Raw genomic sequence first — 13,304 nt, forward strand, 5'->3', positions numbered from 1 at the left:
TAAAGCAAAACAAGGCCAGCATGCGCGGGTTCAATTCCCGTACCGGCCTCCCCGAACAGGCGCCGGAATGTGGCGTAACGTGTTGTGATGACCCTATGACACTCCCTACTTCATTTGGGGGGACGGGGCGGGAGAGGAGAGGGGAAGTGTGGAAGTGGGGAGGACAGAAATGGAGCTGGCTTACCTGCTGAGAAGTAACTGCCCACTTCAGTAGACGCAATGGTTTAAAAACAAATTTGTGGCTGATAGTCATCCTCAGATTAATCAAGAAGATTAATATTAAACGGCTTCAACATAACATTATGCACTGGAGTAAAAGTGTTGCTTGCAACTCCATCTTGAATCTGCCCCATCTGCCAACATAATCAAACACTACTTGCTGAATGATAAAATATGCAAATTGATATAAAATGACTTACACTTGCTGACCAATAAGAACATTTACAAGTCTTCATGATTTATTATTAAAACTTTCTCACAGTTTCAGTTTGCTCTATGTAGTTTGAGTAATGTATGTATGGTATGAGGACGTCTTGCTGCGCAGTGGGTTCATGTCGCTGTCTCTGAGACAGAAGTTCCAAGTTCCCTGACAAGGCATTTTCCAAACCCATGGCTGCTACCATCTAAAAGGACAAGGGTAGCAGATACCTGGTGTTATGGGAGAGGTGTTTTCAGAACCCCAAAATGTACCATGGAGTTCAACCAACCCCCACCTTTAATGGATTGTTGCTTTTGAAGCACACGGCTTGTTCCCCAGGTGTAGTATTACAATTATGGACACGTGGTTTTTAAAACAAAACAATGTTTATTCCATGAACTCAAATTAACCCTTTAAATAAACATTGGATCTCTTAACACCCCTTACCTCAAAGATAACCCCGAAAATAATACAACCCAATCCTGCAAACTGTTCCTTTACACATCCAAAAGACTTAACAAATCCTTCAAACAGAAGCACATTAGATTTATATTCAATACTGAGACCTTTTTACAATTCCGATTTCACCAAAGGATTAAGAGATAGTCCTTCATGGCAGAGATCACCAGCAATGCAGCTCACAGCCACACCCAAGCTTTCTTCAAACTGAAACTAAAAAATCCCAAAAAGCAGAAGTGAGCTCAGCTCCCCCCATCCCCCCATGACATCACTTCAGTAATATGATCAGCTTCATTTCTTAAAGGTACATTTCTTAAACATCCAAATCTTAAAGGCACTCTCACATGACACTGGGAACACCACCACCCGGAGGTTTCCCTGCAAGCCACTCGGCCCATTCCTTCACTGTCGCTGGGTCAAGGTCCTAGAACTCCCTCCTTCCTAACAGCACTGTGGGTGTACCTACACCACATGGGCTTCAGCAGTTCAAGAAGGCAGCTCACCGCCACTTTCTCAAGGGCACTTAGGGATGGGCAATGAATGGTGGCCGAGCCAGCGACGCCCACAACCTGTGAGCGATTTTAAAAAAAAATTAAAGGAGGCAGCCTGGAATTTTCCAGACGGGATTCCAGTGTCTTGTAGTTTAGGCAGCATGATGGGTTGGGGGTGCCAATACTCGAGACAGGCCCTCCATGTATACGGGCTCTCCACCAACCCACCCCATAGAACATAGAACATTACAGCGCAGTACAGGCCCTTCGGCCCTCGATGTTGCGCCGACCTGTGAAACCACTCTAAAGTCCCTCTACACTATTCCCTTATCGTCCATATGCCTATCCAATGACCATTTGAATGCGTTTAGTGTTGGCGAGTCCACTACTGTTGCAGGCAGGGCATTCCACGCCCTTACTACTCTCTGAGTAAAGAACCTACCTCTGACATCTGTCCTTTCTCTATCTCCCCTCAATTTAAAGCTATGTCCCCTCGTGCTGGACATCACCATCCGAGGAAAAAGGCTCTCGATGTCCACCCTATCTAATCCTCTGATCATCTTGTATGCCTCAATTAAGTCACCTCTTAACCTTCTTCTCTCGAATGAAAACAGCCTCAAGTCCTTCAGCCTTTCCTCGTAAGATCTTCCCTCCATACCAGGCAACATCCTTGTAAATCTCCAGGCATTGCCCCCTCCCCCCACCTCCGTACATCACCCACGTTGGCTCGACTTATTTAATTAAAGTTCTAAAATTTCTAATGTAATGAAACGTTCAGCCCGGGCTGTGGAATATTGGCGGGCAATCTCGCCAAGGTGCGCCTGAGAAATTCTCATTAACCAGGAGTTAACAATGTGGTTCATGCGGTGGAAAGAAAAATGTGCTCATGCAGTAACGTTGCGCCCTCTGATGACAACCCAATGAATTGGCACAAAACTGTGACTAAAGTAGTGACAATACTGGTCTCGGTAGCAGTTGGATAAGGACTGTTCTTCACTACATCACCAAAGATAATGCAACAGCTAAGCACCCATCAGCTGTTTTCTTCATTTATCTTGATAGCGCAGGGGCTGTTTATACTTGAGAGGAGCTTTCTATTGCTAGTTTCCATTTAATGTAATTAGCTGAGGGTAATTAGTGTACCATGCTCACTGTTAAACAAACAACGGGATTAGAGCCTTGTGGACGGAATAACTGAAGGAGAAATGAGTCGAATCAACTAGTCTTGAAGCCGGCTAATGAATCAAATTGGGAAGGGCCAAGTTTGGTCGGCTTGGAGCTGTCAAACATGAGAGCCAACACGATCGATGCCAACATTGGGAGCTGACATCCTCTGACAGGATGGCACTGAGGTGGCGCCGTTACCATGGAAACAGAGCAGCTAGGCCTGGCTGCAGAGAGGTGGCGCAAGAAGAGATAGATCATCTGCCCAGTACTGACACCGGTGTCGCTTACTTTAGTCTCTCAGTCACACAGAGAGAGAGAGAGAGAGAGAGAGAGAGCGATAGACGCCTTGGGTTCACACTCAGCCCTCACACCCTCAATCCATCCACACAGCGCATTCAGACCTCGTGAATGAGAAAGTCGGCCTCGTTTGAGGCAGAATCCACATCCAAAGGTGTCCTCTGTATCCTTATGAACTGTGCCTCCTGAACGGGCCATTGCCTGGTTGGATGAGAACCCTGTCGCATTGTAACAGGCGAACCAACAATAATTGGTGTATGTTTCCTAAAATACTCTTGAGCGACCCAGTTTACTGAGGTCCATCGTATGCCATTTTGTGACCTCTTCTGAACCTGTGACACATATGATGAAGGCGGAAGATATTTTAGTAAAAGCTGTAAAAATGCGTACAATGTTTGAGCAAGTGTGACCTTACTTGATTCATGAGCAACCTTCTGTAATCCCTCATAGCTTCACACGTATGAGTTATTTGGTGTTTTACGGCTTTAATTTCTTGCAGCTAAACGCCATACCAAGCAACTGAGAATAATTGTCACCAAATGGAACGCAGACCCTAGTAAAGGTGTGCAAATGACCTTGAGAGATGAGGAGGAATTTCTTCTGTCAGAGGGTAGTGAATCTGTGGAATTCTTTACCACAGAGAGCTGTAAAGATTGGTTCGTTAAGTAATTTCGAGGCAGGGGCATCACGGTGGCGCAGTGGGTTAGCCCTGCTGCCTTGCGGCGCCGAGGTCCCAGGTTCGATCCCGATTCTGGGACACTGCCCGTGTGGGGTTTGCACATTCTCCCTGTGTTTGGGTTGGTTTCGCCCCCACAATGTACAGGCTAGGTGGATTGGCCAGGCTAAATTGCCCCTTAATTGGAAAAAAATGAATTGGGTACTCTAAATTTATTTTTAAAGAGGCTGAGATAGACAAATTTTTAGCCGGTGAGGGAGTCAAGGGTTATGGGGACAAGGCGGGAAAGTGCAGTTGAGGATTATCATATCAGATCAGTCACGATCTCATTGAATGGCGGAGCAGACTCGATGGGCCTAATGGCCTACTTCTGTTCCTACGTCTTATAAGAGTGCAAGGAAGACCATTGGGCAGGATTTAGACACGCTCTGGACATCCACTGACCCATGCAGCAGTCAAAATTTGGATGGAATTTGGAATGGGTCAAAATAAATGTCAGGTCTGACAAATGACCAGGCCGCCGATGGTATGATTGACACATGGGCTAGGTGAGGAAATGTCATCCCCCGAAATGTCACGTGACCTTAAGCATCTCGAAGGTAAATGTTTGTCTTGCCTCTCTCGACAACAACTTACATTTATACAGCACTTGAAAACGTAAAACCGCTTCACTTCCGATGTGCCTTCGGCAGCCGTCCCGGAAAGTCACTTCAGAATAAAATTTGGCTTCCTCCACGTACTGACGTTTGAACGGTCGATACTGGGCTGAATTTAGCAACAACAGCTTACACTCACAAAGCGTCTTTAGCGTGATGAATTGTCCCAAGGCACCTCACGGGAGCGTTATACGGCAATGTATGAGACCGAGCTACATCAGGAGATTTTGGGAAAGAGTGGTCGGGGGCCGCTCTCCGCTATGATTCTCGGCCCGGGATGGGCCGAGCGGCCACGCAATAAAAATAATGCGCCCCGCCGGCGCTGTTCACACCTGGTCTTACCCAGCGGGACCTCAGTTTGAATGCATCCGGGGGCGGCCTGGTGGGGAGGGAGGGGGGTCCGGCCCCAGGGGGGTGGGGGGGGGGGGTCCTCCAATGTGGCCTGGCCCGCGATCGGGGCCTACCGATCGGCAGGCCGGCCTCTCGGGCTGGGGGGACTCTTTTGTTCCGCGCCGGCCCCTGTAGCCCTACGCCATGTTGCGTCGGGGCCGGTGCGGAGAAGGGAGCCACCACGCATGCGCGGCAATCGCACCGGTCCCACTGCGCGTGCGCGCGTTGGCGCCAGTCCCACTGCGCACGCCACCCATCTGACGCTGGGATCAGCAGCTGGAGCGGCGTGGGTCGCCCCTGCGCCGTGCTGTCCCCCTGTAGGGGTCAGAATCGCTGCTCCTGAGGCCATGTTTGCGCCGTCGAGAAACGCGACGGTGTTTACGACGGCGACAACACTTAGCCTCAGGATCAGAGAATACCGCCCAGTGCGTTTTCCAGGAGGGGAAGTGGTCCTCGCCTGGCAGGTGGTGGAAATCCCAGCCCCGCAAATATCCGCGAGGTATTACATGGCCTACACCCTCTGCCGCTGGGGAACCCGCCGTGGAGCGGGGGAGGGGGCGCCATCGGCAGGCACCAGATGATTTTGGTGGAGAATTTTTAAACCAACACCTTGCTTGGGAGCGAGCCAATGTAGACCAGTAAGCGCAGGGGTGAGAGATGAACAGGACGTGCTGCCATTTAAGACACGAGCAACAGAGGGCGCGATGTACCCGATCAACGGAAATCCCCGTTGACAACGGCGGAGGTGGTAAGTCCCACTGGCGGGGCACCTGTGCCGCCGAAAAGCACGTTGGTCGATAAATCCTGCAAAACAAGAACAGCCCAAGAAAATTCTCGAGAATTTTCTCCGTGGCACGTCTGATTCTGCATCTTAAATTGGGATTGTTACCCATAGCCCTACTTGCCCATTCTATGCAGAATTGCCAGCAAGTTTCAGGCCTGGCATCTTAAGGCATAATGCATGGAAGCAACAGGGATCCGTCGAAAAATCCTAACTATTAGCTATATCCCTTAATCAGAATTAAGATTATGCAATAATTCAGAAGATTCCAGTTCCTGAAGGTCTGCTGGACTCCGTTCAACATGATCTCAATGAATCCCAGTTACTGATTGCAGCTGTTTCTCGCCCTCTCCTACCGGTTCAATGTTCAGGTGGGAAAGGAGCTGCGCTCCGAAAGCTAGTGATTCGAAACAAACCTGTTGACCTTTAACCTGGTGTTGTCAGACTTCTTACTATACCCGAATATTGCAGCTACTGTCTGAAAAAGGGAGTGTGTTCTCTACCCGACCCTCCTCCACCCACCTCCCCCGTCAGCTCTCCTGCGCTCGTTGGACTTAACGAGGAGTGTTTACGATGCCCATTGATGCTTCAATCGGGGCTGGAAGGTGTGGTACTAAAATGAACGGTTCTCCCGCATCGGAGAAAACAACACGGGCAGCGTCAATGATCCCAACATTGTCGCTCACTGTAAGATCTAGGCCACTATATCTAATCTGCATTCAGTGACACTCCCCACTACCACTAGATAGTATGCTTAGTCCTTCAAATCTATATTACATATTTTAACAATCATTTCTTTCTGATTCGTAAACTTAATGTAGACGGACGAGATATCTCCTCGTTATTAGGTTCGGAGGCTTTGTCCCATCCAGGCCAGCCAGTTTCCTGGGGGATTTGCTGGTCCAGCACAATGGCGTCAGCAGGAGATGATTTGAAGAGGCCCATGGATTTTCCGCGCCGTTACAATTGCACTGGTTAATTATTTTATTTGACCCGTCCGAGGGAATGGAAGTACTCTCGGCCGAGGTATTCCGGCCCTTCCAGACAGCGGGATCTTCCGATACTGCCGGTGGCGACCCCTCGCTCTGGGTCCCCCGGCGGCAGCGGGGGGGGGGGGGGGGGGGGGGGAACGTGGAACCCCATAAACACCGACGGGTCCAGCTGATCCAGCCAATGGCGGGGGCCCCAGGGGCCCCACCCACCCCTGGGGGCGGAGGGAGCTTGGAAAATCCCACCAAACTTTTTTTTTTATCGATAGCCTTCTGTCTCGTCAGCAGAATTATAAAAATTACAGAACAGAATAAGGCCATTCAGCCCATCGTGTCAGCATTTTCATTTTTTTTTTTTCATTTTTCACTGGTGATAATTCCTCAGTTTGAAGCTGCTGAATCTAAATCTGTTGTCCCCCGGCCTTTCGATATATCCCTTTCCTATTTAAATGTTAACCTGATTGCTTTTTCAGTCATGAATTAGTTTCTGCCTCAGCAGCCGCTTCTGGTAAATAATTTTGGGGCTGGATTCTCCGTCGGCGGGCTCCTCCGCTCCGTCGGCAGTGCGCCCACGCCTGCGGATTTCCCGACAATGTGGGGATACCCACAGTGGGAAATCCCATTGACCGGCGGGGGCGCGCCGCACCCGGGATGTAGAATTCCGCTATTTGTGTTCCGAATAACCGTCTGCGCGGTTCTGCTCATTGCCAGTGCCCATTCTATTTCCCTTGGTACCATTCTGTGGAAACAAACACTCCTTCCTAATTTTGAAAATCTTCATCAGCCTCCTCCAATTCGGGAGTAAAGACCCACATTCATGGGGCCAACCGTAATCGTCCATTCCTGGTGTCCTTCTGCTCAATATTCTTCATGCCATGGTTTTTATACTCTTTGTACAGATGGATGAGAAGAATGTCCAATTGAACCGAGCCAAAGTCTTGTACTCGGTTATTGTCACTATCTGTTCAGTACTTGGTATATGAAACACATAATTTTGGGAGCATTGGTGGCGGTGTGCCGCATTGCCGCTAATCATCCAGAGGCCCAGGCTAATTCTCTGGGGGCCACGGGTTCAAATCCCACCACGGCAGGTGGGGGAATTCACATTCAATCAATCGCGTTTGGACTTGAAGCCCAGTCTCAGTAATGTTTCCCTGAAACATTCATCACTTGTCATGAGGAGAAAAAAAATTCCATCTACTTCACTAATACCCTTCAGGGAAGGAAATACAAAAGAATAAAGAAAAGTACAGAACAGAAAGAGGCCCTTGGGCCCTCCAAGCCCATGCCAACCATGCTGCCCGTCCAAAGTAAAATCCTCTACACTTCCTGGGTCCGTATCCCTCTATTCCCATCCTATTCCTGTATTTGTCAAGGTGCCCCTTAAACGTCACTATCGTCCCTGCTTCCACCACCTCCTCCGGCAGCGTGTTCCAGGCACCCACTACCCTCTGTGTAAAAAACTTGCTTCCTACATCTCCTCTGAACCTTGCCCCTCGCACCTTAAACCTATGCCCCCTAGTAACTGACCGTCCCAACCCGGTCTGGCCTACATGTGGCTGCAGACTCACGGCAATGTGGTTGAGTTTTAGCTGCCCTCCAAAATGACCCTCGCTATCCCATTCAGTTCAAAGGCAATTAGGGATGGGCAACAAGTGGGCCTAGGCCGTGTCATCCACATCCCTTGATAAAACGTTTTAAAAATCTCATTTGCTTTTATTTAAACAGAGCTCTCTGTTCCTCTACGCTGTAGAAATTCTGACAATATGGGACACTTTTCCTCCTGCCGCCCCTTTTTCTCAATTTAACATTTCTCTGCAGTGAATTACGTCCGACATCTCCCTGTCCATGCCACTAACCCTACCAGGCACTGAGAATTAAAGTAGGAAGTCACGCGTTGTTGATGTGCCATCAATTGCACGAGAGACGAGTTGCTTTACAAAAGTTAGGTTTTAATAAACTAGAACTTAGCCCTGCGGTTGTCTACAATAAAATGGACGACCGCCGGGCGTTTGACTATTTATACCTCGGCAAGGAGGCGTGGTTAACTCAGCCTCTCGACCAATCGGTCGAGAGGCACATGACCGACCAGGGCCAATGGTAAGCCGGTGTTCTGCCCCAATGGCAGACATGTATGCAAATCATATCACCACAGTTGTGATGTTTAAAAACGTTTTTGAGATGCCTGTTAAAAGATTAACCCCGTGCCCTGACATCATTGACCCCCTCAATACTGCGACGTTTAGCCCTCCCTGGTTTCACTGCGTCCTTCGTCATTCCTCAGGCCTCAAGTTAGACGAGAAGGGGTGGCTGGGATTCTCTGGCTGCCCGCACCACCTCAGCCACTCCCCCCTCCCCCCCCACCCCGCCCCCCGCCATTACCCGCCAGCAGATCTATGGGCTTTGTGTGGTTTTCCCCGGCCCGCTGTGATGTCAGCTTCGGCAAGACCAAAAGATCCTGCTGGCCCATCTCTATGACACCTCCCCCCCACTTTACCTCAACTCATCCAAAGTCTGTTACCCGTACCCCAACTTGCACCAAGTCCACCTTCTCCATTCCCCTCTGTGCTCACGGACTCACGCTGGCTCCCATTCGGCAACGCGCCAATTCCTTTACACTAATTTTCAAATCCCTCCATGGGCCCTCCCCCCCTCCATCTCAGCGGCCTCCTCCGACCCTCCAAGATCTCTCGCACGTGTCCGGTTTCGAGCACTCCACTACACTGTGCCCTCAGCAAAGTTGGCTTCCGTTTCCGAGGTCATTAGCCCCGGAATTCTCCTGGCTCTCGAACCTCGCTTTCCACCTTTACCATGGTCCTTCAAACCCCACCTCTTTGGCAAGGCTTTGGCCACTGGTTCTGATATCTCCTGATGTGACGCGGTGTCAAATTATGTTTGTGAAAGCTCCTGCGAAGCGCCTCGGGATGTTTTCTGTGATAAAGGCGCCATATAAATGCACGTTGCTGTTGTTTTATGACTGCTCGGGATTCCCTGGTCCAGTGAACATTTTGTTAGTGTTGTGAAAGGAGGCGGACGTCAGAGTGAGATAATTTCGCAAATTGCAAGTAGTTGGTGCTTACTTACTCCGGCAATAGCGAGCACAGGATCCCAACAATCTTGCGCTAGAATCATAGAATCCCTACAGTGCAGAAGGAGGCCATTCGACCCATCACCAACCCTCTGAAAGAGGAGCCTACCTTCGGCCCTCGCTCCCTCCCTATCCCCATAACCCCTCCTCTCCTAACCTGCACATCCTTGGACACTAAGGGACAACTTTAGCATGCCCAATACACCGAACCTGTGCATCTTTGGACTGTGGGAGGAAACAGGAGTACCCGGAGAAAACCCAGGCAGACATGGGGAGAAGGTGCAAACTCCACACAGACAGTCACCCAAGGCCGGAATCGAACCCGGGTCCCATGGCGCCGTGAGGCAGCGGTGCTAACCACTGCGCCCCCGTGCCACCCCCGGGAAATGGAGGGGAAAATAATAACTGCGACAGGGAAATCTTTTCAAGTAGTTGCTTCAATGGTGTACGCAGAGCATTTAATAGATTAATGCCCCCTCCCCAACTCGCAACCCCCGCATCCTCGTCTCGACAAAGTATAGAATGAAACACGGCAGTGGCGCATGCGGGCCACAGGAATGGCTCACTCCGCCGCATTGCAGCTGCGAGACAGCTGCTTCTTGCAAGATGCAGCGCGTGAACTGCGAACCTGCAGCGGGAGTAACCTCTGTCAGACATTCTGCCAAGGAGTTCAGTGAAGGTGCAGGCAGGGAGCAGAGACCCCCTGATCTCTGCGGAATCCCCGAATCGTACTGACGGATAAACAAGGGAGAGAGGGACAGATGTTAGTTTTATTTGCTCTGTTTGTCACCTTATTAAAAATAATTCTGACCCCACAACGCTGGTGTTAATTGGTAAATTGGCCGCGCTTCATCCGTTTCCCCTTGTGTCTTGCCATAGCGGGGGCTGCAAATTCATTGTGCCCCCTTCCCCCCCCCCCCCCCCCCCCCCCCCGCCATTTCTTACTTGATGATAAGCGATGTGCTGACGATATTTGGAAACGTGCAATGGCCATTGGCTCCTTCGAGGATTAAGATGCCCTTTCTTTGTTTCAGAAGATAGAAAGCTCTTTGTGGGCATGCTGGGTAAACAGCAAACAGAAGACGATGTCAGGAGACTATTTGAATCCTTCGGCTCGATTGAAGAGTGCACCATTCTTCGAGGCCCAGACGGGACCAGCAAAGGTTAGTCATCCCCTCCTACATCAGTCCAGTACTTTCCTTAAACTGATGAACTCCACCTGCTGGCCAACTTGGGCTTGTACACCAGCCGCCTGCGGTGTCGATGAAGTTAGTGAGTTAACGTGGCAGCTACGAGATGGCGTTAGGTAGCTTCACGTGATGGACGACCGACAGGATTGTCATTGGCTTACTGATTGGCGAACCGCTTCAGGAGTTAGCTAGTTTAGTTATCGAGTTAAGGATTGCTTTGGGTTAGGAGCGCAGTGGTTAGCACTGCTGCTTCACCATACTGAGGTCCCAGGTTCGATCCCAGCCCCAGGTCACTGTCTGTGTAGAGTTTGCACGTTCTCCCTGTGTCTGCATGGGTCTCACCCCCACAACCCAAAGATGTGTAGGGTAGGTGGATTTTCCATATCTTTTTATTAAAACAGTACAAAATATACACAAGGCCAAACGGTCCAAACACTAATTTTGTGTTGGAGAAACAGGGTACCCTCCCCTCAGTACCAACGTACGGGAAGGCGGGTAGGATACTCTGATTATTCAACCAGTTCACAACACAGTTGTACAGAAAACAAACGGTACAAGCACTAAACTTTGCGCTGGAGAGACCAGATCCCCTCGCATCTGTACCGACAGAAGGGAAAGGAAGGGGGTGGTGGGGAGAGAGGGGAAAGGAGGGTGGTGGGGAGGGAGGGGGAAGGAGGGTGGTGGGGAGGGAGGGAGTCGGAGTGTTGGTGAAAGGGGGGCCCAATAGGGCACTGCCTGAAGTATCTACGGAGGCAGAAAAAAAAAGAACCTTCAATTATGATGTGCCAAATTCCGGGAGTCCCCCAGAGGGGGTAAGGGGGCGACACAGTGTCAGGCACGAGTGAGCCCTGCACCCCACTGCAGAGAGCCTCATGTGCACCCCCCGCTCCCGACACTGGGCGTCTGACAGCCTTGACAGTCGTCCTCCGGGCCCAAATCCTCCACCACACTGAGTGTGGCGGGCGGCACGGGCCCATCAACCAACCCAGGACCTACCTTGATCCCACCGCCGGGATCATCAACAGATGGGATCTCCTCAGGCTCCTCCCGGGGTCCTGGGCCAGCAGGAGGCGGCGGTGCAGATGCCTGTTCCGCCCCCGCCACTTGGTAACTGGAAGTCCCCGAAAATATCTCCAGAAATAGGTCCGGGATGGTGGCAGAGGTGCCCGAAGATAGTGGTTGGGAGAGAGGGTCGTCCAAACTATAACCTGCTCAGAACCAAAGAAGCCGTGGGTTATCGCTGTTCCCCGCCCCTGAGAAATTGAACAAGTCCGGGCTGCTAAATTGTACTGGGTGGAACGGGCCCTCCAGAGTCCCGTCCGACCCCGAAGCACCCTGCTCGGTGGGCAGTGGCAGGTGCTGGGATTCCCTCACTAGCCCCCTGCCTCTTGTCTTTCGGGGACTGGGTGTGAATGAACCTGGAGTGACGCCGTTTGCGACGGAGCGGGTAACACACCGGGGAGACCTCGATCTCTGAAGGACCCTCCAGGCTGACTCCCTGTCCCTCAATGCTCCTCCCCAGAATTTGTGGCCGGGACAGAGCACCCTCCGGTTCGAGGTCGCGCACCTCACTACCGCCACCTACAGGGACCTGCGCAGAAGTGTCGCCGGGCCCGGCATCCGATGCCGAAATGTCACCGGGCTGAGGGTGTTGCTGGGTGATGGTGGGGTGAGGCATCACGACTCTACCCGAGTCAGTAGCCAGCGGCACTGGGTCAGTCAGAGTCAGAGGGTCAGAAGGATCTGAACCTGACCGCTGGCGAATCGCCCTGTTGGTCTTCTTCTCAGCCTTTCGGCCAGACGGGTGTCCCCTCACCTCCATGCCAGCATCCGAGGTGTCAGTTGGCGTCGGCATGGCTCCCCCCCCCAATGGAAGGTTAGTTGCAAGGCCAGTCGAAGTAGAGGGGGCGGCGGCATCATCAGCGGCTGTCTTAGAGGTGGGGCAATTTTTTCTAATATGCCCCACCTTCTTGCAGGCGTGGCACCTCACGCCACCCGCGGACCAGAACACGGTTTTGTCTCCAAAAGAGATCTCAAAAGCCCCTTCCAGGACTTCTCCCCGGCCAAACAAATAAACACCTGGCGCTGGAAGGCGAAAATATGCCTGAGGTTGGTGTCTTTGAGGCTGAGCGAGAGCGGGATCGCCCCTGACCATGCCTCCCCAAGTTGATGGATTGCCCCTTAATTGGAAAAAGCAGAATAACTTTGGGTTAGCACATTCATTTAAACTGGGAAGTAATCGATTAAATGCTTATTGCATTATAAAATCGCTACAGTGCACAAGGAGACCATTCAGCCCATTGAGTCTGCACCAACCCTCCGAAAAAACACTCTACCTAGGTCCACTCCCCCGCCCTATCCCCGTAACCCCGCGCATCGATCAAAGCCAGTAGTGCTAACCACTGTGCCACCATGCAGCATTCATGTGATGTCAGCATCACTGGTTAGGCCAACCATTTTTGTCCATCCCTAATTGCCCTTGAGAAGCTAGTGGTGAGCCGCCTTCTTGAAGCACTGCCCTGCATCAGGTGTAGGTACACCTACAGTGCTGTTAGGGAGAGTGGGGTTCCATGATTTTGACCCAGCGACAGTGAAGGAACGGCGATATTGTTCCAAGTCAGGATGGTGCGTGGATTGGAGGGGAACTTGGCAGTTATGACCCCATGCACCTGCTACCCTTGTTCTCCAAGGTGGTAGAGGCT

General features: G+C 51.2%; 1 protein-coding gene across 9 annotated transcripts in view; it reads left to right on the forward strand.

Annotated features, from left to right (window-relative positions):
* The window catches only part of celf6 (CUGBP Elav-like family member 6), a 781,535-nt gene that overhangs the window by 681,016 nt on the left and 87,215 nt on the right, over positions 1-13,304 (forward strand). For 6 of the 9 annotated variants that reach the window (XM_038784119.1, XM_038784111.1, XM_038784115.1 and 3 more), the window contains one exon: positions 10,447-10,575. In XM_038784119.1, coding sequence (XP_038640047.1) covers positions 10,447-10,575 — 129 coding nt within the window. The remainder of the gene's footprint in view (positions 1-10,446; positions 10,576-13,304) is intronic. The other 3 variants (XM_038784113.1, XM_038784117.1, XM_038784118.1) reach the window with 1 other exon arrangement.

Source organism: Scyliorhinus canicula, chromosome 24 (genome assembly GCF_902713615.1).
Source record: "Scyliorhinus canicula chromosome 24, sScyCan1.1, whole genome shotgun sequence".
Taxonomy (NCBI): Eukaryota; Metazoa; Chordata; class Chondrichthyes; order Carcharhiniformes; family Scyliorhinidae; genus Scyliorhinus; species Scyliorhinus canicula.